General features: G+C 41.1%; 1 protein-coding gene across 1 annotated transcript in view; it reads left to right on the top strand.

Moving 5' to 3' along the window:
* ARSB (arylsulfatase B) overlaps positions 1-24,828 on the top strand; it is a 128,783-nt gene that overhangs the window by 6,678 nt on the left and 97,277 nt on the right. The window contains exons 2-4 of the mRNA XM_015571573.1: positions 5,327-5,558; positions 9,555-9,745; positions 17,758-17,965. Coding sequence (XP_015427059.1) covers positions 5,327-5,558; positions 9,555-9,745; positions 17,758-17,965 — 631 coding nt within the window. The remainder of the gene's footprint in view (positions 1-5,326; positions 5,559-9,554; positions 9,746-17,757; positions 17,966-24,828) is intronic.

Genomic DNA, 24,828 nt, shown 5'->3' with positions numbered 1-24,828 from the left:
ATGGCCGCCTTTGCCCTGCCCCCCGGCTCTTAGCTCCCCCATGGGTTTTCCTTCCGATCACTGTCAGTGGCAGGGGGCTTCTTCCTGCTTTCCCTTTCGCCCCCCTGCATTGTGCCTACATATGCAAATTAACCGCCATTTTGTTGTCAGTTAACTGCCATCTGAGTTGGCAGTTAATTTGCATATAGCCCTGATTAGCCAATGAAAAGGGTATCGTCGTATGCCAATTACCATTTTTCTCTTTTATTATATAGGATTAGGGGGGAGGGAAAGATTGTGAGTTTGAAAGGGTTTGGTTTTTGTTTGTTGGTTTGATCTCTATGTTGTGTCTGTTTATTGCTACTTGTATGTATTTAAAACAAAACTACAAAACTCTGTGAATCTGTCTGGTGGGAGTATTTGACCCCGAGGAAGGCAATGATGCCAGCACCTAGCAGTACCAGCAGAAACATACCTGAGCTCCAGTCACCCACCTGAAGTTCATACGCACCACACCGCACTCCTGGGGCAGGCCCAGTCTGAGTGCATGTTCTCTACAATGCCACCCCAGCTCCTCTAGGTGAGAGGGTGTGATCTGTTACAATGATGCTTAAGTTATTACCATGGTAACTGTTGTGTGTTTAGTATGTGCTTGATGATAAATCTTTTAATAAAAGGAAGTAAATCATTTGCAAACACATTTTGTTTTTTACCTTTTATTAATTACTAGTGCCCTGGTGCATGGATTTGTGCACATTGAAAGGAAATCAAGTAGAAGGTGGCCGGCAGGGCAGGACTGGACAAGATGGGCTGGACATGTCCTGGAGCCAACCTCTCATGGTCCCTCCCTGGCCAGCCGCACCTGTGATGGCACTGTGGCTCGCAGGGCATCTGCAGAGTGAGTGGGGTGCCTCTGGCAGATGGGGTCCTTCGGCCTGGTCTTCGGGGATCGAGCTGAAACCGGCTCTCCAGCATCCCTCGAGCGGTCCCAGATTGTGAGAGGGAGGTTCTCGGGAGATGCATCCCATAATCAGGCTCCCTCCTCTCTGGTTCTGGGGTGCTTCACCCAAGAACTGCTGCTGCAAAGTCACTGCAGCTTGGCAGCTCCTGTGTTTAGTGTCTGCCCCCAGGTGGTCAGTGCGCATCATATCTACCAGCCTGTCGGCCGGTTGGCCGGTCACTTAGCCTTTTATATATATATAGATTGCTTGTTACCCACCTGACAGCTGATGGAGGTGCCGGAGAGTCTTGGCCGGGGTTGAGAACTGGCTCTGCCAACCTTCAGTGTCCCCAGAGTCCCACTTGTTGTGGAGAAATCAGGAGCACCCAGTGCCGAGCGGAAGGTGAGACCCCAGCCCCACTTCATAGGAAGGAGAGCACCTCCCTGACTAAGCCAGGACAGCCGGAGTAGCTGTGAAGTTTTAGGGAAGGGAGGGGTGGGCAGGCAAGGATGGAAGCCCCTGGGGCATCATAGCACCAGTTCTCAAACATTTTCGTTTTAAGTTTTAGGACCAATGTACGTGCTTAAAAATTATTAAAGCCCCAAAGATCTTATGTTTATGAGGGTTATATCTTTCAAAATTAGGTGGGGCGGGGTCTCAGGGATTCACCAGGGCGGAGCAAACAGAAATGGCTGCCAGTCAGCCCTGTACTGGGGAGAACCCAGCATGGGAACAATGACCCCTGCAAGCACCGCCGTCTGGAAGAAAGCCACCCCCGAGGTCCTGCCAATGCCCGACAATCCAGTTTCTCTTTGTATGTGTCTGGGTCCCCCAGAGCCTCACCTGGCACTGGAGCTCAGAGGAAGTGGGAGCTTGTAAATTCAGTTTGTGGTGCTGGCCTTTTAAGAGAAGCAGCTGGGTCTCCAGCAGCCTGTGTATCACTGAGCCCCAGTCCACACTGGTTTTTATAGCCTGTAGTTCTTACTGCCTGTAGGGACTTCTTTTCCCAGCTCTGGGAGCCTGGGCTGGGGGTCTTGTGTGGGGCTGGGACTCCTAGTTCCTCCAGGCGGCCTCCACAGAGGCAGTCTCCCTCCCAATTGAAAAAGGGGCACACTTGGGTGCTGGACCAGCCTGTTCCTCACTCCCCACCTCCTACCAGCCTCAGTGTGCTTTCTTCTTTACTCCTCTAGTTGTAGTACTTCCATTCAGCCAGCTTTCCGGTGGTTCTGGATGATGGTTGTTCTGTATTTTAGTTGTAATTTTGGTGTGGTTGTGGGAGGCAGTGAGTATAGGCATTTGCCTATGCTATCCTCTTGGTTCTCTGAGGAGGATATTTTTCCCATTGCTTTTTAGAGAGAGTAGAAACCAGGGGGAGAGGCAGAGGGAGAGAAACATCAGTGTGAGAGAGATGCATCGATTGGTTGCTTCTGCATGCGGCCCAGTTGGAGCCAGGGATCAAGCTTGCAACCGAGAATATGCCCTTTACCTGAATCGAACCTGTGACCCTTCATTTGGGGCAGGCGGAAGGGACCCAGAGCTCTAACCACTAAGAAAACGGGCTAGGGCTGGGGTTGTTTCCTTAGTTTCCCTTTTTGATAGTTTGTTTTATTGGTGTATTGTGGAAAGCGGCTATAGCATTTGGACAGGTTCAAGCCTCAGACTAATGACAGAACATGGTCCTCTCGTGGCAAAGCCATGTGTAAGTCCCAGCTTGGAGGGCAAAGCCCTCCCAGCACAATTACAGCCAAAGGCTATAGTTGTAAGTTTGACCTTATGGTCTGAACCGGTGGTCCCAGGTGGCTAAGTGAGGTAGGCTGTGGGAGGTGCAGCAAGTGCTGCCAAAACAAAGCTTGATAGAGTTCAGGTGCATGTAATTGAGTAGATTCAAAACCCATGAGAATATTGTAAACATCTTGACTGCCTTTCCTTTGCTTTTTTATTCAGTGGTTTCTTTTTTTAATATATTTTTTATTGATTAAGATATTACATATGTGTCCTTGTCCCCACGTTACCCTCTACCCCACCCCCCGCTCATGCCCTCACCCCGCCCCCCCGTTGTCCGTGTCCATTGGTTAGGCCTCTATGCCTGCATGTAAGTCCTTTGGTTGATCTTTCCCCCTTACCCCCACCCTCCCCTACCCTCCCTCCAAAGCCCGACAGTCCAATCAATGCCTCTCCGTCTCTGGATCAGTCCTTGTTCATCAGTTTATGTTGTTCCTTATATTCCACAAATGAGTGAGTTCATGTGGTATTTATTTGTAAACATCTTGACCACACTTTGCCTCATGGAATCTGGCTATAAAATACTCTGTTTGCAAGCTGTGGCACTGTCTCTCCATCCGAGAGCAGTGTCCCACCTAGCCTCAGCTTTATTTTCTTATCTGTCTTCTTTAATCCTTCACCTGCCCCCCGCCCCCCCAGGTTCACCTCTGGTCATGCTGAGCGCAGCACAGTGTATAAAAGTGCAACCAATTTCTGAATATTTATTTTGTATCCTGCTACTTAACTAAATTCATTTATCAGACCTAGTAGTTTTTGGTGGAATCTTTAGGGTTCTCTATATACAGTATCATGCTATCTGCAAATAATGACAGTTTTACTTCTTCCTTTCCCATTTGGGTGCTTTTTATTTCTTTGTCTTGTCTGATTGCTGTAGCTAGGACTTCCATTACTATCCTATATAATAAAAGTCTGATATGCAAATTGAACAAACGAACGAAGGACCGGTTGCTATGATGCACACTGACCACCAGGGGACAGATGCTTCATGCAGGAGCTGCCCCCAGCCCATAGGCCCCAGGCCAGCCAAGGTGGGTGCCAGTGGGGGGTCCCGAGATTGCCCTGTTGGTCGCTCCCCGGTTGCCCCGTAGAGGGTGGTGATCAGTGGCTGGGGACGGGGCCAGTGAGCAGGTGGCGCCAGCCCGACCAAGGAGGGTGCCAGCAGGGACCCCCTGATTGCCCCGTTGGTCACTCTGCCAGCACCTGGAAGCTGCAGATCAGCCCTGATTGCCGGCCAGGCCTAGGGACCCTACCATTGCACAAATTTTATGCACCGGGCCTTGCACAAATTTTATGCACCGGGCCTTGCACAAATTTCATGCACTGGGCCTCTAGTGTTGAATAAGAGTGGTGAAAGTATACATTCTGTCTTGTTCCTGATTTTAATGGAAACACTTTTAGTTTTTCCCTGTGGAGTATGATATTAGCTGTGGGTTATCATATATGGCCTTTATTATGTTGTGATATATTACCTTTGTTCCCACTGTGCTGAGAGTTTTTATCATAAATGGGTGCTGGATTTTATCAAATGCTTTCTTTGTATCTATTGATATAATCATATGATTTTTAGTCTTCATTTTGTTCATGTGGTGTATCACGTTAACTGATTTGCTGATATTGTACCAACCTTGCATCCCAGGAATAAATCCCACTTGATATAATATTTTTAATGTATTTATGAATTTGATTTGCTAATATTTTGTTGAGAACTTTTGCACCTATATTCATCAGGGATATTGGCCTATAATTTTCTTTCTTTGTAGTGTCTTTATCTGGTTTTAGAAGTAGGATAGTGTTGGCTTTATACAATGAGTCTGGGAGTCTTCTCTCCTTTTGACTTTTTTGGAATAGTTTGAGATAGGTGTTAGTTCTTTGAATATTTGATAAAATTCACATGTGAAGCCATCTGGTCCAGGACTTTTGTTTGTTGGAAGTTTTTTTTTTTCCTGCTTTGATTTAATTGGTTGTAATCAATTTGTTCATATTTTCTGTTTCTTTTTGATTCAGTTTTGGAAGATGGTATGTTTCTACAGAAGTTCCTTCTAATTAAACACTAACTACTCATGTGTATGGATATTAGAACAATTTTTTTTGATAGGTCCACACCTCTTATTATGGCTACCTTTTTGAGATAGGAAGTGAAAACTTAAGTTAATGGTTTCTAATGTAGTGAGTTTCTTTGATATTGTTAAATGTTTATTAACAATATCTAATGTTTGTCAGAGTGCTTTTACTTGTTCTTTTTTCAATTCCTTTTTATATCCATTAACTTATTTAACTAAGTGAGTAAGGTGCCTTCAAAAATAGCTTTAAGCCAGCCCTGGCTGATGTGGTTGAGCTAGTTGGGGGATTATCCCATACACTAAAGGATGGTGGGTTTGATTCCTCATCAGGGCACGTCTCTAAGCTTCAGGTTCCATCCCTGGTTGGGGCGTATGGGAGGCGACCGATCGATGTTTCTGTCTCACATCCATGTTTTTTTCTCTCTCAAATCAATAAAAAAAAATTGTGTCCTCGGATTAGGATTTAAAAACAAAATAGCATTAAGCCAGTGCAGGAATATAGAAACAGCCCTGTACTGTCGATGTGTCCAGTAAATTAGGCAGCCATTTTATCTGCTTGTTCAGAATATTTCAACACCAATAATTCATAATTTTGTTTCTCTCTTTAAGATCCACACGGGTTTACAGCACCAAATAATCTGGGCCTGTCAGCCCAGCTGCGTTCCTCTGGATGAAAAACTCCTGCCCCAGCTCCTAAAAGAAGCAGGCTACACTACCCACATGGTCGGAAAGTGGCACCTGGGAATGTACCGGAAAGAATGCCTTCCAACCCGCCGAGGATTTGATACCTACTTTGGTAATGGAAATGCACATGTTGCTTTAACAACTCAGGCTGACTGCAGCCATCTCATAAAACACACCCACGTGCGATCGAATGAAATACTGTAACTGGAAACTTGAACACAGAGTGAGCCAGTCAGCACCACTGTGGGGCCACTGTCTAATGCCACCTCCATAGCGTGGCTCATGACCCCACAGGGAGGCAGTTTCCTTTGCCAGGTGACTTAATGCCACGTTGGAGCCTTTGGAAAATGTGCTACCTTCACATCCCAGACCACTGTACTCTTAGAGAACCTTACTGTCAAAAGGGGTTACAAATGATTTTTTTTTAATTGCAAGCAAAACCCAATACAAGAATATTTCCTTCACTAAGGTGTGGAATATGTTTTTCTCCCTGTGAGCTGTGTAGAGAGGTTTTTTGTTTGTTTGTTTGTTTGTTTGTTTTTAAAGATGGTGGAGAAGATTCTTTTCCATTGGCATTCTTCTCCCTTTCTTACAGTTCTGTTTTTGAAATCACTAGATTGGGGGAAATAGATAAAAAAATAAAATCTGAGGAAAAGTACAGATAATAATAGGAAGGATAATAAGAAATTATACATATCTTATGAACTTGAGAGCTCTATAATAAATAACATGAAGCCTAAAGTTTATTTTTAAATGTGCCCTCTTTAAATCTGTTCAGAGCCGTCTTAATTAACAACGTGTTTATTTTGACAGTGGCTATATATCTCTGCCAGGTTCTTTTTCATACTGCTCTTTCTATCTAGCTATTTCGCTACCTACCTCCCTTTTTATATATGTTCATTTATTTTCAACTTGCCATATCTGAAAAGGAGTACGTATTTCAGCATAAAACATTTACAAATAAATAGGATAAAAAATTAAGACAAATAGAAAAAAGATGGAACAGTTGCTTGGCACAAAATTAAGAAAACCACTGCATGGTTGTAGTAGGTGGGCTTCACATTCAACTCTGAGAGTTGAAATTTTTTATGTCCAAAGCAAAAGAAAAAAAGGGTAAGTCTATAAGAGTCACATTATTTATAAGATAATGGAAACCAGATGTTCAGGAAGAGTAAAGCATTTTCTGGCTCTTAGACCTAAAAGAAATTCCTCCTTTGGGAGAAGGTAAGGTGGAGAGCGTCCTCAAAGACATCATTTTAGTAATAAAGTGGTGGTTTTCTTACAGATGTTTCCTGAGGCATTTTCTCTTATTCAAGCTGGGGCCAGAGCACCAACGTGCATTTCAGTAAAAGTGATTTCATGGGGCCCAAACAATGCAGTCGAAGCAGGTAGCTCTGTAACGCTTGTTGGGTGAGGATTAAAGTTGAGCTGCAAGGACCTCGGACGTGAGATCTTGTGTGCCCTGGGCCGTCCAGGTTCTCTAGCAGACATCACTAATCAATCATGGCATTCTCTGTGCGTGAACTAGACACACCCTGAGTATCCTTAAACAGCTGTGCAAGATCATCCTGGATGTAAGACCTCTGTCATTTTGGAAATTCTAAAAGAAAAAACAGCCTGTACACTCTTTGAAATTTTTCAGTCAGGTCTTTGCTAAAATATGGATCAGTATCTATACTGTGAGAAGAGAAAAACTATGGATATTTTTTAAAAATCATTAAAAAAACAAGTTATATATTTAGAAATTCAGGGCTTAGATGGACAGACAGATCTCACGCTCCTATGGGTTGGAGACTTGCAAATAAGGAAGGCGTAATGACATGCAGCTGCCATCACTGTTTGGTCCCGATGTTCTGTAAAAAGCAGTCAGATAATTAGGGGGCTGGTTGCAAAACTGCAAATACACTGCACACGATTGAATTATAGACTTTAAATGGGAGACTTGTATAGTATGTGAATTATATCTCAATAATGCTGTTAAATAGAGCCGTGGGAGATTTAGCTGCTCAGAAAGTATTTTCTCTTTTTCTCCCAAAACGCCTAGGCCGCCATCTTCTTTAGGCTCAGCATGTAAGTCCAAATTTGTGAATCATTCTTATGAGAGAAGCTCTATGTGATTGTAACATGGATGCTTGGTGTCAGTTTGGGCAAGTATGTGAATAAATAGTTGTATTCTGGAATCCTATTTGTAATATCTTTTTATTATTTGCAGTTCACCCTCTTTTAATCAAGTATATCCTAGGCATATTTTCTCCCAAATGATAAAAATAGTTTACATTTATAGATAATGAACCCGAAGTGATTTTCTCCAGGACTGATACCTAGTAGTTATTAAAAACCCCAAATAGAACCCCAGTGCCATGACCCCTCTCCAAACAGATTTAGGGGCTGAAACTATTTTTGTGGACACATTTCTTTCTCTATTACATATTAGTTAGCAAACCCATTGGGTTTCCCTTTTTGTTATATATGTAGGAGAAAAATTACAATTTAAAACATTATCTTAAGACCATTGTTCACTATATTTAGCACCATGAATTTAGTGAAACATGGAAAAGGAGGAAATAAATAAAAAATGAATTGATTTATTGTGTAAGCTGTGTAAGGCTCTTAATTGTGATTATAGGAAACATTCAGGACTGGGGAAAGGGCTAGGCCAATTTATCATCCGCATTTTAAGGTTAATCAGTATTTGTCAGGTGATAGCTCAGGGTCCAGCACAGCTTATTTCTTTTTAAAAGCTTTATCAAACTGTAATTCATTTATCATGCAATTCACCCAATTAAGGTGTATAACTCAATGATTTTTAATACATTCACAGGGTTGTGCCACTGTCCTCACAATTCAGTTGTAGAACATTTCCATCACACCCCCAAAGAAACCACATGTCCATTAGCAGTTGTTCCCTATTTTCCCCCAACCCCACTAGCCCTAGATGACCTCACTAACCTAGGCTTTTGTCTCTAATAGATTTGCCTATTATGGACATTTTATATGAGTGGCATCATACAATATGCAGCACAGCATATCTCTATTTATAAAAGGCTAATATGCTAAGTGTCTGACCGATTAGTCAACCGATTGGTCGACTGCTTGACCAGTCCCTATAACACACACTCACCACCAGGGGGCAGATGCTTCAACTGGTAGGTTAGCTTGCTGCTGAGGTCTGGCCGATTGGGACTGGGCGAGACGGGCCAGACAGGCCCTAGAGCCTTCCCATGGTCCCTCCCTGGCCAGCCAGACCTGATGGGCCCAGATCAGGACTGGGCGAGACGGGCCCCAATCAGCCCCAATCACCAGCCAGGCTGAGGGACACCACCCGTGCATGAATTCGTGTACTGGGCCTCCAGTTTTAATATATTAGGAAAATATGGAACATTTGCAGAAGCAACTGTTTGTTGAGAAAACTCATTTCCTCCCATGGTTAAGTCTAAATTATGAGATAGGCAGTTAATGCCATTTAAATTTGGAGTGAAATTGAGATCACAATAGGTAGAAAAGTCTAATCTTAGTGCTGCACATTAGTTTAATCATTTGGCCCTGTTATGTATAGAAATCCTCCGTTTGGAAAGCTTTGTGTCTTTGACCAGTGGGTGTCAGTGTCTGACTAAAGATGATTCCTCCTAGAGCCACTTCTATAAATAACCTTGAAGCCAGTCTTCGAAGGTCAATATCAATATTATTCAATCCCTGCATTCATTTATGTAATCACCTCAGAATAAATACTTGTAACAAATCACATTAACCATATACTATTGTAGCTATTAGATAGCTTTAAGAGATTAAGACGTTATCATCTTTACTGAATTTGAACCCTGACTTTTTAAAAATGCATTTACTTAGAATCACCCACTTTGAGAGTTACCTGATAGAGCTTGTATGCTAAAGACTTGAGTGAGGAGTGGATTTGAATTTTTTTACAATTATACTTGAATGCCATCTGCTAGAAAATACAGAGATATTAAGAAATGCTGCTCTGATTAACCTTGCCGTCAGATTAGCTTTGTCGTGGGTAATCAATTGCATTAGGTAATTAAATACTGGAACATTAGTTTAACAAGTTTTATGCCATGCTGACTACTTTCATCTCCCATTCTTGCTGTAGGATATCTCCTAGGTAGTGAAGATTACTATTCCCATGAACGCTGTGTATTTATCAACGCTTTGAATGTCACACGATGTGCTCTTGATTTTCGAGATGGCGAGGAAGTTGCAACAGGATATGAAAATATGTATTCAACAAACATATTTACCAAAAGGGCTACAGCCCTCATAACGAACCATCCACCAGAGAAGGTAAGCCTTGCCTCTTTATTGATATTAAGATTGTGTTCAGAGAGGGTCTCCACAGATGAGAATGGGAAGAGGCCATCGAGGGAAACATCTAATACATTCTAGGGGAATTATTTTCAAATTTTAGAGTGCACTAGTATCAGCCTGGGAAGCTTGTTAGAAATGGAAATTCCTGAAGCCCATAAGAGTCTGATCTCGCATGTCTGCGGGAAATCCATACCCTGGCATCTTAAAGAAACTCCTCAAGGATGATTCTGGTTAAAATGGTTCCCAGATTACACTCTGAGAAAGATTGTATCTATAGAGTTTTAGTAGAAATATAGTTTTATTATTTGGTGCATTATGTGCTTGTGCTATAAGTAATTAGCAAACTGACATTTTAAAAAAAATGGTAGGCCTATGTACAGGATGAGGTTTTATTATGGCAAACTTTCTATTAAGAGCTCACTAAACTTTAGGTTCAGGCCAAGTCCTCCAACTTTGTATTCCTCCCCCACACTCAAGATCATTTTAGCTATTCTAGATATTTTGCATCCCCTAGATATTTTGCATCCTCTAATTTTAAAATCAGCCGATCCATTTCTTTAAAAAAAAAAAATGCCTGCTTGGATTTACATTTCATTAAATCTATAGACCTTGGGAAGAATGGATGTCTTAAGGATATTGAGTGTTCCAACCCATAAACATGGCATACGGATGAGCTTGTTTTTTACATTTATCATCCTGAAACCATTGTATACTTCATATGCTAAAATCTTTTGACTTTTCTATAGGTAAAACTAGAAGAGTTTGAATAGCCTTAAACATTTTTTTGCTAGCCTAGAGTTAACCACATGAGCTAAAGTTTAAGCTGAATTCTCCGGATTTAGCTTATAAATACCTTTAAAATGGGTCAAATATTTGTGGTGTCAGATATTCGGCTCAAAATATAGCTTTACTAAGAACTGCATTAGCATAACCACAAAATTAACCTTCAGTAGGACCCTGGCAGAGCAGATCACAGAATGTGCGGTGCTGTCTGGTTCTTCCCATTTCCTGCACTTTGCCTCCTTGACAATTACTGAAGGTGTTCAGTGCAGGTCACAATTTGGATTACAGTTTATATACTTGCGAGACATGGTACCTGGCTGCTGACTCCCTTTTCTTTGTGGCTCAGTCTTTGCCCCCTTTTACTCATTATGAGGAGTCTTCCCTGGTATTTGTCCTTGGCTGTGCCACACTTTTGGCTTTTTATCCATTTCACACTGACATCTTGGCTTGGACATGCTTGCTATGGAACATTCTCTCAAATACGGAGACATGAAGATTTTATTTTATGGTTATTGTATGTGTTTTATTTTAAACTAGAGGCCTGACATTTTTTGTTGAGGAGAATATTCCCTTTGCTAGTAGAAGTGGTCAACTAATGAATGGCAGTCTACTTACTTATATAAGAGATACTGTCATCCTCCTTTTTACTGTTCCTTTTCTTACTGATTTTCTTGGCATCTTTGGATGCTTTCCAATTTATTAGAAATTGTCTTTCCATGTTTTTAATTTCTTTTCCATCAAGACAGTCTAGATAAAAATATATATGTTAAAATACAATATAGATATGTCACTATATATGTAAGATATATATATTTCTTGTTCAGGGGCACACAAACTTGTTACTCTATATGCTGAAATAAATTTCTTTTTAACATAAAAAAAATAAATAAACTAGAGGCCTGGTGCACAGATTCGTGCACCAGGTCCTTTGGCCTGGCCTGCAGGGATCGGGCCAAAACTGATCTCTGGGTCCGGGGTGCGGGTGAAGCAGATTCGGGCCCTAGCAGCTACCTAACTCACGGCCAATTCCACAAGAAATCAGGCTCCCTCCTCTACTGGTTGGAGTGTCTGTCCCCTCCTGGTCATTGGGCATCATAGCTACTCGGCGAATGGTCACTTTGGCTTTTATATATATAGATTTTTTATTGATTTTTACTGAGAGAGAGAAAAGCATTGATTTGTTGTTGTTCCACTTACTTATGCATTCATTGGTTGCTTCTTGTATGTGCCCTTACCAGGGGTCAAACCCATAATCTTGGTATGTTGGGATGACACTTTAAACAAGTAAGATACCTGACTGGGCTTAGACATATGCAGATTTTAAGAGTCTCATGCTCTACCGACTGAGCTAGCCGGGCGCCCCATATGCAGATTTTAAATCTAGAGCTACATCAATATTCAGACAGTTAAAAAGATAACTGCTAGGCAGTTGGTTTACGTTCTGAGTTTTCTTCTGTACGCTTGGCATTTTGATACAGCTAAAAACCCAAAGAGCAAGATAAGGTCTTAATGGAACTGTGGTCCTTGTCCTGTCCTTTGAGGTAGGCACTATGTTGCAAATAAGCAAGCTGGCTTAGTGAAGTTAACTAACTTGTTCAAGGTCACAGAGCTACTGAGAGTCAGAATCAGATTTTAAACCCACACTGTTTTTCTCCAGAGCCCAATGCACCCCCTATCCGCAGTTAATAGATACAACCAGAGACAGTGAGCCCAGTGCATGACTCATCCTGACCGTATATTGGGATCATCTGGAACGCTTGTAAGAAATACCAGTTCCGAATATTGTGGTTTATTGGTCCAGGGTGAGACCGTGTCATTGGTATTTAATTACCTCCCTGCCCCCACCTCCCACCTCCCATATCCCACCTCCCACCTCCCACCTCCCACCAGCGATTTTGATGTGCAGCCACTTTTGACTCCCCTCAAACACCGATTGGAAGCAGAAGCCAGCTGCCTTTTATAGGTTCACAATATAATCATGGAACTAGAGGATGCCTACAATACAATTAGGTCCCATTAAGGAACAATGGAGTATCTCTCACAGTGCCCGTAACATTAGGAGGATAAGAGGAGGCAGCTGGGGTGAACTAGTTCTTGGTGTGTGGGTTGCCTTAACTGATGTAGTGTGGACAGCACAGGAACTGAGGACAACTGTAGGCCCCAGCGCTCACAGCCACCCACACCCGTGTTGTTAGTGTGGTGCTGCTTAGAGGTAACATCAGGAAATTGCCACGAGGGGGTGGTTGTTTTCCTCTCGTGTCTGAAATATTCTGAAGCCACATCCAGCATTCCTAACATCCTCAAAGTAAAATTTCAAGCATAGACGTAAATGAATGACATAGCCAATAGCTAAGTGATAGCTCAGAAAGTTTCTTCAAAATAGCAAATGCAGATGTTTTTATTTTCCGTTCTCAGTAAAATGATGTCACCCCAGTTCCAGGAGCTGGACTTTATCCCAATGCTGAATCTCCTCTTTTTTTGGTCTTTTTTATTGAATTTATTGGGGTGACATTGGTTAATAAAATTATGTCGGTTTCAGGTGTACAGTTCGATAATACATCATCCACATATTATATTGTGCTCACCACCCCAGTCAAGTCTCCTTCCATCACCGTTTACCTCCTCCCCTTTACCCTCTTCTACCTTCCCCCACCCTGACTCTTATTCTGTGCTAATTCTCAAGTGCTATATATAGACTGTAACATAAGCGACTTGTTCTAGGATGGAAATCGTTAAAGAAATTCACACAAATCCACAAGCTAAAAGTGTCCCCGTTTTAAAGAGCACTTGAGGGGACGAAGCATATGGAGCTGTTTTGTGACAGAAGGACATGGTGCTGGACTCAGAGGGACCCTGCCAATAGCCACCGCACATGTGTCGGGAAGCAGCGTCCTTTCTCCTTTTCTGCAAGATAATTCTGTCAGTACTAACACTGCAGTGTGAAAGCAGTGTATTCATAAAATATCTTTTGGTTAAAAATAGCCCCCTCAACACTTTGCAGAATAAAAATAAATCTTTTCTCACCCATCTAGTCTACTGAAAGCATCTGAAAGCAAATGCAAATTTCTGGTGGCAGACCCTTACTTTCCCTGACACATTTGAGAAAGGAATGTCTTCATTTGGAAGTCAAAGATAGAATAACAATTTAAAGCATATCATATGCTTTTTAAGTTTATTCTTTAAATTAGAAAAATGTACTAAAGAAATGAAAACAAGACTTTCTTTCTCACTGAAATTAGTGTCTCCTCATGGTGAGGATATTTAGAGTATTAGAATAGACATAATAAGAAAAGGAAACGAACCCCTAGCATCTTATGAATATGCTAATAACTTTAAGTAGTAATGTGATATTTTTATGTAATACTTAAACCTTTGGTCATGACTCACATCTAGGATTCCATTATCTAGGCCTAAGAAACCTGAAAGGGTGCAGTTGGGGTTCGTAAAGATGGCAGCTGTAACTGCATTGCTTAGCGCAGGGATCTGGACCCAAGAAAGAGCGAGGGAGAGATCTGGGTTCAGTATAAACCCAGAGGTCAGTGAAGGTCAGATTGGGTACAGGACTCCCAATCTGAGTCAGAAAGTCAGGTCAGAATGTGCCCTCAGGTCTCCAGAGGCCAAGGCTTGATTGGGTTAGAACTCAGGTCAGTAGATAGTGTGGTAATCAGAAGCTCATCCCCAGGATGGTGGCTGCTGATTTGGGCCAACAGAGGGCCTGGCTGGCAGGTGAGGGGGAATTGGCTGCTGTTAACTAGAAGGGCCTTAGGAGGAGTGGCTGTAGGTGAGTCCTGATTGTGGTTGGAGAACCTTAGAGCCCTGGGTAATTGTTCTTCCACTGGGCCACCATGGCGTACTAAGAACAGTACTCTGTAAAATGTTCTTAAATTTAAAAACAGTATAGAAACGCCTCACATCTGGCACTGTCGGGAAATAGGTTGCTTCACAAATAAAGTTCACCTTGTGAGTGCTGAGACCTTATTTTTATAATATTGGATGGAAATACTCTAGAATGTGTTCACTGGTCCTCACCTCATTAAATGCGCTGCACTATATATCATTCTGCTCCAACCTGGTGACCCAAAGCCCTGTTAATGTGTATGAGGCTGTTTGTCCACACACTAAATGACCCTACGTTACTGCTGATGAAACGGGAGAAAGAGAACTTGCTTTGGTCAAGGAATACCTTTAGCTATACTTGTAAGTTATTCGGATCTGGTCGGCAAGTAGTGTGAGGCCTTTGCATGGTCTGTGACAGTCACAGGACGGGCTCGGCCTCATCCTCAGAGGTTGTTTTCACTTCCTCGTCTCAGTTATGCCCCTTCTCAGAAGCCTGATGCTGGAAAAAGGGGATTGCTGCAGTTTTCTAATTTTAGGCCCTTGAGAGTGACAGTCGTGCCCTTAGCCACTAAGGGATAGTTATTGGAAAGATTTTTCAGGTAATTTTTTGCTATATTTAACAAAGTGAGTAGAAGAATTTCTATACTGGATATGTATAAGGTCCCCTAGTAATGGTCCCAGAATTATTATATATTCCTGGCATGGATATAAGAACTCTCCCCCACAACCCTCACCTCACTTGCTGGCCGGGACCAACCTCCCTTTTGCCCTTTCTTTCCATCACCAGCCACATGGGTTGCCATGTTGCATATCTTTTTAAACAGCGAGGCTCCTTTCAGAGGAGCCTGCCCACTGTAGGAAATCCAGACCAGAGTCAAAAACTCTCGTGTTTACCAGACTCAGGCTACTTCCCTAAATAAGTGAAACCGCTCACATGGCACAGTGGGGACTAGAGAAATGGCGAGCTTCTGAAACTGGGGTCCCTGCTTCTCATACTCAGCTGCTTGTTACTAGATGGGGTGTGGAATTGTCAGAAGTTGATTTTTCAGGAAAATTAAAACAAGACAAAACAAAACAGATTTTTATGTGATTATTCCTGATTTTTAAAACGGCTTGCAATTTGGGCTGTAATTGGTTGTAGCCTTACAATTTTTAACCCTGTGTAGCCCTTGGCTGATGGTTGGGGTTGGCTTAGTCTAGAGCTAAAGACCAGACGGCTCCTCCGACCACAGCCCCTCACTGCCTGTCAGGCCATTGATGCCACTTCACATCCTTCCCTCCAAACATCTGAGCCCAGAGTCCTTCCTCAGCACCTGGACACAGCATGCCCTGGGACTCTCTCACCCGGATCCGGAGGAGCGCAGGAGTGTCCGTGTGACTTCTGTGGCTGGAGGAGGAAGTGTGTGTGTGGAGACAGAGTGGGGCTAACTTAGTGTCAGAGCTTTAAAGTCGACCATTGGAGTTGTAATGTGGAATGTCTTCCCGTGGAAGTAATGCACAAATGAAGCACAGGTTCCACCGTATCATGGTTTTCATTCCATTACTTCTTCAGTTAAATAGGTTTTGAAGTGATTACTTTGATATTCAGCAGCTATTTTGAAGACTTTGATTTTGGGGGAAAGATGTTTCTAACTGCCAAAGGACTGAACTACAAATAACCTTCTGTGTGTCTGTCTGAGTGCTGTACATGTGTACTCTTTATGTTACCGCAGGGGTATAGAATAGATAATTTACAACAATTTATCAACAATGAAGAGTGAAATATGAGACACCCATTCCCAGTCTGTTTTCTGACTTTTTCCTATTCATTTATGAGATTTAAATGCCTCAAATACTTGAACAGAATTATATATTTATTCTAGTTGGACTAGTCTTTTTGAGGGTTTCAGCTCATTAAAGAATTCTGTAGAAGCACAAAGAGGAGAGGACCTTCAGAAAGGCTCCTTAAAAAGGAGAGGCTGACCTGGACTACCACTAATGTTAAATGCTGTAAATTGGTCTGAGAGGTAAAATAGAATCAATACTTCACACTCCTTTGTTAGTTTCCAGAAATTAAATTGGCCGTATGTTTGGTCCTGGATCAAAGACTAACAAAGCATGGTATTCACTTGTTTTCTCATAAAAACATCAAAAATCCCTACCCTCTACTAAAAGGTGTGAAATTATTTTTCAGCTAGAGCAAAACGTTAAAGCATCTATTGGTACATATCCACAATATAGTAGTGGGGTTTTCAATGGGAAATTGCTCTGAAATTAATATGAACTTGGGCAAGTCATCTAACCTTTCTAAGCCTGTTAACTTATCTCTAAAATGAATGTAACATAGGGTGGTTTGGAGTATTAAATAAGATGGAATATATACATCTTTATAGTATCTAGCCCATAGATATTTCACATGTAGTTATTATGATTGATATTATTATTTGTTTGGATCAGAGCCTTCTAGGCTATTTTAGAACTCAAGCTTTTATTTTTCGTCTTTTATCATGTGTCTTTTGTTACATTTTTAACATTTTTATTGAGGCATAATTCACATAAAATTCAGCCATTTAAAGTATACAATTCAATAGTAAACTCAGAGTTATGCAGCCATCTCTATCTAAGTTTAAAATATTATCATCACCACAAAAAGAAGCTCTGTGCCTCTTCGCACGGAATTGATGGCTGATAATATTCCTTCTATTGCTGAGTGTTGCTGGAAATACATCACGTTTTGTTTACCTGTTCATTAACGGGCGGACATTTGGGTTGTTTCCACTTTTGGGCTACTGTGAATAATGCTGCTGTGAACATTCATGTACAAGTTTTTGTGTGGATGTAGCTTTCATTTTCTGGGAATGGGAATGCTGGGTCATATGGTAGCTCTATGTTTAGCAATTTCAGGAACTGCCAAATTGTTTTTCATACTGGCTGCACCATTTGCATTCCCACCATCAATGAATCAGTGTTTTAGTGTCTGTACAGCTTCACCCACACTTACTATTTTCTGTGGGGTTTTGTGTGTGTTATAACCTCCTAGTGGGTGGGAAGTGGTATCTCAGGGCGGTTTTGATTTTCTTAATGACTAAGGATGTTGAGCATCTTTTCATTTGCTTATTGGCCATTTGTATATCTTCTTTGGAGAAATGTCTGTTCAAATTCTTTGCCCATTTTGTAATTGGGTTAATTGTCTTTTATTATTGAGTTGCAAGAGTTCTTTATATATTCTCCATACAAGTCCCTTATCAGATACATGCATGATTTACAGATATTTTCAACCCATTCTGTGGGTTGCCTCGATATTAGTTTTTTAAACTGATAAATCTGAACATCTGTGTATTTAATGCTTCCATGCCCTCCTGACTGATTTGCATAAACTCTCTTCCCAGCCTCTGTTTCTCTACCTTGCTCTCCAGTCTGTCCACGAGCCCCTTCAGGTCCCCGAGGAGTACCTGAAGCCGTACGACTTTATCCAAGATAAGAACAGGCGTCACTATGCAGGAATGGTTTCCCTTATGGATGAAGCTGTGGGAAATGTCACCGCAGCCTTAAAAAGCCGTGGGCTCTGGAACAACACGGTGTTCATCTTCTCCACAGGTAAGCCTGTCAACAGGAAAATCCTCTCTTGGCAAAGTTTAGGACATGGTATTTGACGAATGGAATGAAGACAAATTAGAGCATTTAGCGGTTGGTTCCTTATTGAAATGAATGCTAACTGCAAGAGTGAAGACATGATCATAATGGGTAGAAAGATGTGTCTAAGGAAAAAGAACTACGGGCTTCCCCACCTTTCTTCCAATAGGAAAATATTCTGGGAGTATGCTTGACAACAAGTGTTTTCTGAGTTAAGTATGAGAGGGCATCCCTCACACAGGGCAGCTGGGCACTGAATCCTTGGCCTGGCTTGTTCTCAGCAATCTCTGCAGCCCAGGCTCTGTCAGGAGGACTTCTGCTGACTGCAGGGGGCTCTGCGTCAGAGACAGATTGTGACATCATGAAGACAGATAAGAAATGGAGCCATTTAAATCTAGGCTAGAGCCGCCAAGTATAGATTTTTTTACATTAAAATTTTCTGACAATAAAAGTTATCCATGTTGATGATAGGAAAAACAGAAAAGTAGAAAGAAGAAATTTCTTGAAAATCATTATTATGGCAATGTCATTCCGACTTCTAACCTGTTATATATAGTAGACATAGTTTCTATTCCCTAGGGATGTACTTTGGGTATAGGTCTTGGTTTATTCATTATGTTGAGTACTCGGGAGAGTACTTCCTATTGGAAAATGCTGATCATTTTTTTATGGGAAATTTCTTGTATTATTTATGGCAGAATTGTTTGACCCTCCATCCCACCTTCCTCCCAGTCTGCCTTCACAAAACTCCTGTTATTTGGATATTGGATTAATCCTCTAATCAATCAATCTCTCTCTCTCCCTCTCTCTCTCTCTCCCCTCCTATTTTCTTTTCTTCATCATTATTTTCTCATTATTATTTTATAACCATTCTATTGAATTCATTGTATCAACCATAGTTTTTAATTATCAAGGACTTTTTCTTATTTTCTGATAATTCATTTTTTGTGTGAAGTTTTTTTAAAAATCATTTTTTGGGTGCAATTAATAATTTATTTCTCCAAAGCCTGTGCTCTTAACCATTAATTGTGTGTGTGTGTGTGCGTACACGTACATATAGTTTTAAGTTTGCTTATACTCCCAATGTTGTCTCTCTTCCTTCTAAGGTTGTTTGTATCTTTGTTTTGGTCTGCATTTTATGAAGGAGCTTTCTCAAATTCCTAGTGTTCCTTGGCTACAACCTGAGGTTGTGTTTTTAACCTGTTTGTAACCTGGTGAGTTTTACTGTAAAGTGACTGTGTAAGGGGTGTGAAGTGGCATGTTGAAGAATGAATCTGGTTATTGTACTCATAGTTGTTTTGTGTGTTTTTAAAGGTTGTTTTGTTTTGCTTCCAATAGGGCATGGTTATTGAATCTAGCAATTATTGTGTGCTTACTACTTGCAGGACATAGCTCTAAGTGCTTTACGGAAATTAGTTAAATTGATCCTCACAATAGTTCTCTTGCAGGTGTGAGAACGGAAGCACAAAGAGGCTGAGTAACTTGCCCAAGGTCACACAGCCAGGCAGAGCCAGGCACCAGCCTTTCTGGCTCCACTGCATCTCCTGCCTCGGAGGTGATGCAGATGGTGGTCTGGATGTTCTTATTGGACCTCATGACATAGCAGAACTTTCTGCATGGTGTGCTGCAATACCAATCTCTCGAGGAGCCTGGGTAAGGCCAGGGGCCACCCTGAGCAACCTTGTTCCGCTGCTATAATTTTCTAAGTATTCTCTGTTGTGGAAAGGGTTGCTATTACATTTATTTTTCCTCCAAAACTTACTCTTCAGAAAAGAGGGAGACATCTTATATACAAGTCCGTATAAGATCTCTCTCATACTGAGGGTTTTTCTCAATTGGCTTTATGTCGAACAGCCTGGAAAACACGTTGATCAGTGTTGGTACTGAATACTTATAGAGGTTACTCACTGAAAGAAGCAATAACAAAAGAGGTCAAGAAATTTATACTCATTTAGTAATTATTCCTGGGGAATGACCTCACGATTATAAGAATTAGCAGTGGTAAGTTTATAAAACAATCTTTGTTGTAGAGATCAGAGTGATATAGTTTAAAGATAAATTATTTCCTGAAACAAAAATATCTATGTATTAATGTGTCATATACAGACTGAAAGTCTCTCTGGATAAGGAACTTGAGGCTTAGAGAACATTAAGTAACTTGATTAGGGTCACATAGCTGGGAGGTAACAGAGTGAATCCACATATGTCTAACTCAATGCTTTCTTATTCATTTGTGAACTCTTTGAATTTGTTTCAACTAGTGCTCCTCCTAAAACTGTAATTCTTGCTGCTTTTTATATAGTAACTAGTGGCCCGGTGCATGAAATTCATGCACATTAGAAGGGAATTACTTAGAGCAAATATTTTAATATTTCTATTTGCCCTTTCTCTATAATATAAGTGTCAGAGATGAAAGAAAATTAGTAAAATGTATATGAAAATCTTTCATATATAGACTGAAAGTGCTCAGACAGAGAAGATGGTAGCTCTGGGAAACTGCCAGATATCTCAAAGTGGCTCCTGTGACAACGGATATTCATGTCAAGTAGGCATGTGAAGGAGTAGAATAAAGTTTTTTCATGATGTATGAAAGTGTGGGGAAAATCAATATTTAAAGATATTTTCTTACATGATTTCAAGTGTGTATACATAACTTTTAAATAGATAATTGACTATTTTGTAAACATCCATATTTATTCAAGTCAGCAAAAATAATTTTTGGAGCTTTTCACTAAGAAAATGGGGATTACTTTATATTAAGGTTGTCTCACTATTATATATATATATATTTTTTTTTTAATTAAATCTTTATTGTTGAAAGTATTACATATGTCCCATGTTTTCCCCCCATTAACCCTTTCTAGCTGGCTCCCCTTCCCCCTCCCCAGGCCTTCACCAGCCTATTGTTTGTGTCCGTGGCAACACTATGATAAATTAGTAGATATATTAGTCTTGGACCATGTTTGCTTTGTTGGGCTGGGCTAAATCCAACTTGATCCTGTATATGCATTTTTATTATTCTGCTGAATTCAATTTGTTAGAGGTTTATTTAGGATTTTTATATTGAGTCAGGAGTGAAAAGTGGTGGGGGGCGCGCTTTTTCTCTCTGTGTCAGGTTTTGTTGTCTTGGTTATGCTCACTTAATAAAGCAGTTTGGATGGTTTTTTTCATTTTTTTTCTTTGCTCTAGAGCAAGTTGACAGGCTGTTTGAAAGATCTGTCTGGGTAAGCTGGTCCCTGAAACCATTTTTGGAGGCTTTTTAAAAAAATTATCCTCATAGTTTAGATTTTTGCTGAATTATATCTAGGCGTGGGTCATTAAAATATTTTAAAATTAATTTTGCCTGAAATACACTGAACCCTTTGATCTCTACGCTGAGATTATTTTTCACTCCAGGAAGTTTTCCCTGTTCATATTATAGCTTATTGCTTTTGTTCTGCTTGATTTATTTCTCAAAAGTATCTTTAATTAGTACGTTGAATCACCGACTCAATGTCTCTCTCATCATTTTCTGTGTTTTGTCCTTTTTCTCAGTCTTCTGGATCCAGCTCCTCTGCATTACAGTTTTGCAATTTTAATTCTGCTCTTTGATATCGCCAGTGTAGATTGCTATTGATTTTGTTTTTAGTTGCTTTGTTTGCCTTAGTCAGTTCACTGGTCATGTCATTAAGCATTACATTAAAGCTCAATGTAACCTTGTGAAATAAGTTTCTTCATCTCCATTTTATAAATTTATTTGAGGCCCAGTGCACAAATTCATGCACGGGCCTGCCCTGATAGGGGCCCATTGGGCCAGGCCAGCGGGGGGGTTGTGGGCAGTTGGCCAGCTGGCCTGCCCCCGATTTGGGTGTTGGGGGCTGATTGGGGGCTGGGCTGGCCAGGTTCGGGGGTGATTGGGGCCTGGATCAGGCTGGTTGCCTGCCACAGTGTGTGTCATAGCCATCGATCATTCCAGTCATTCTGGTCATTCCGCTGTTCCAGTTGCTGGATTTTTATATATACTAGTATAGATAAATGAAGAATGAAAGAGGTCAAGTGCTTTTCTCACAGCCACTACTACTCTGAATGTTTTTCACTCTAAATTCATGTGTTGGAATATTAATGCCCAATGTGATGGTGTCAGAAGGTGGAGCCTTTTTGAGAGTCAAAGGCTGGGAATAAGATGGTCAGATAAATGGTGTGCTGGTGGAGAGGAACCCGGGCAGCATCCTCAGCTATGAGCCATGAACATGAGCAAGGGCAGAATGGAGAACAGTCATGTAGTAGGAGGTTCAGCACAGCACGGCTGGGGCCCAGAGTACAAGGTGGGGAATGGTTAGATGTGAAGCTGGTGATTGTAATGTAAGACCTGGTTCAGAGAGGAAGGAGGTAGAAGGTGCTCTGAAGGCCGTGGGGAAGCATCAAAAGGTATTAAGTAGGATCATATTTTCATTTTAGGATTAGTGTGGAGGAAGATTGAAGGCAGATTGGCATTTTAGAAGGTGATGGAGGTCAAGAGGGGTAGAGGGTAAGGAGGGCCTGAGTAAAGGCAGAGAGAAATTTGAAGGAGGTGAAAGGCAGATTTAAGAAATGCATAGGAGAGCCTGGACAGTTGATCTCTGAGAATCCTTGTTACTAGGAAAGTTGAGTGCTGTAATTCTGTGCTTTCAGAACTTTCATCAGGACTGGTGATAGCCTTTGATGGGACCATCCCTTCTGTTGGCAATAGGGTGCATTTGCAGAGAGCTGTAAAGAATGCAGCCTGTGGCCAGAGTGCCCGTGTAGCCCACAGAGCAGTAGATTCATAGTCCATTTGGGACTGGGGTGGGGTCTACTGGGAAATGTGCAGAAATGGCTTTGGCTGTCACAGTGTTTTGAGGGTGAAGTCATTTGAAGGACCAGCCCTGTAGTGCTCAGGCAGCCCTGCACAGTGGAGACATGTCCTGCCCCATAGGGTCAGGAGACCGTCGAAGAGCCCTGACTGGACCCTGTTCAATAGCAAATTTTTACTGAAACCAATAGAGGCAATTATTACGGACCCTAAACTTTTAGCATTTATTTTCTGAGCTTTCACAAAATTATATGTAGATTAATATCTTAGAGTAATAAAGAGTCTGAACTAATTCGTCTAAATCTTATGTCCTTTTCTCCCATACATATAGAATTCCCTTAAAAACTAGTACTGGAGAGCTTCATGGTTTTAAATGTACTTATGCAATTGGCAGGCTTATTAAATATTATAGAAATTCTGTGCCAAAAACAAAGTAATCTGAGTGCTGGCAAACCAATCTCACTAGGTTCTTCAAACACTTAAGTGAATTTCTGACAAAGCTAAGGAAGACCTGTTAAGTGAAGAAACTGTATAGTGTGTCCTCACTGTCTTTCTCTCTGCAGTTACCTCTTTATTCAGCACATCTACCATAGAGGGAAATAATAACATGGCTCAAAACTAGGAGACCCTTCTTTCCTAGCCAGAAGTCAGTCCGTTTCACCTCTTAAATTTTTCTATGTTAATGTCCATGCTGAAAGCATATTGGATCACTTTAAAATTTTATTAGCAATAGGTAGTAATACATACAGATTTGTTGACTTTTATTGAGAAATGATAATAACCAATACATTTTGATGGTCCCCAGAACAGTCTTGTATTTGCATTCTCTTCAACAAACCATTGACTCCACAATCCTACAGTTTCTAAGGCAGAAATCTTTCTCAATCCCTGCTTATCAAGATCTTCAATGTTTTATTATATTGCTTATAGCTTGTGTGCCGTAATACTGTATTTTCCATATTATGACATTTTCAGCATGAGAAGCATGAAAAAAAATCTTTATTTTCCCACTTCTATAAGGTGTGGCCTTCCCGGACTGTATAATTGGCCTATGCGTTTATAAGTGGCCTCTCCCTGAGCTTGCGATTAATGAAAAATACATATTGAACTGGGCGTATTTATTGACTGAATTGCAAGAAACTTCCCAGTTTGTTTGGGTTTACTTTCTCCTTTTGGGTTGCATTCCGTTTTCAAGGTCACATTTAAGATGGATCTATTTCTTATGTCATACATTCCTCTCAGAACTCATTGGAGCCAAAATTCCCTATGAAGGCAAGAGGAATGTTAGGTTGGATAGATGCTTCAGAGAATGAAGGAAGGTGAGAAGTAGATTCCTTGTAGAAATAATCCCATGGGAACCACAGTCACAGCCAGCTGAAGGGGCTGATGGAAAGTTGGGTGACCACAAGCTCTGTATGCAAATGCATGTCGGCAGCTGGAGGATGAGAGAAGGAACCAAATGGCCTAGGAATTATTACTTTAGGAATCAGCAAAAAGTAGATTGTATTTCAGGGTTTTTGGTCTGGAATTTTAAAATTTACTGTCATTATTAATAGATGGAAGAGACAAATTTAAGTAGGTTTCAAAGAAGGCACTTAATTATCTGTTGAAAAACAAAAGCTGTGTATTGATATTCATATCTTCAAGAATGTAAATATAGGGATTTACTCTGTAGCAGTTTTCTTAGGAAAAAAAGAAAAAGAGTGGCTAAATTTTAGCTGCTAGAACCCAAACAGTGTAATTCTCTCCTGTTCTACAGTCCACACGTGGGGTTCTCCTCGAGGCAGTGGTAACTGCTTTTTTTTTTTGAAGCAAGGCATTTGATCAAAACTTAGAGTTCCACGGCTAGCTTTTGCTGGCGTTCTGTCCCAAATTCCTCTCTACTTGGGGTTTCTACAATGATTGCTGTGGTTTTCTGGCTTGATCTGAGGCCCTTGCTTCGTCAGCGGAGGAAAGACTGCCGGCTCCTTCCTTCCCAGGAGTTTATGGCCCTTGCTCTTCAAGGAGCTGGGAAAGA

The sequence above is a fragment of the Myotis davidii genome, unplaced genomic scaffold, assembly GCF_000327345.1.
Source record: "Myotis davidii unplaced genomic scaffold, ASM32734v1 scaffold44, whole genome shotgun sequence".
NCBI classification, from domain to species: domain Eukaryota; kingdom Metazoa; phylum Chordata; class Mammalia; order Chiroptera; family Vespertilionidae; genus Myotis; species Myotis davidii.
This window is presented reverse-complemented; position numbering and strand designations above follow the sequence as displayed.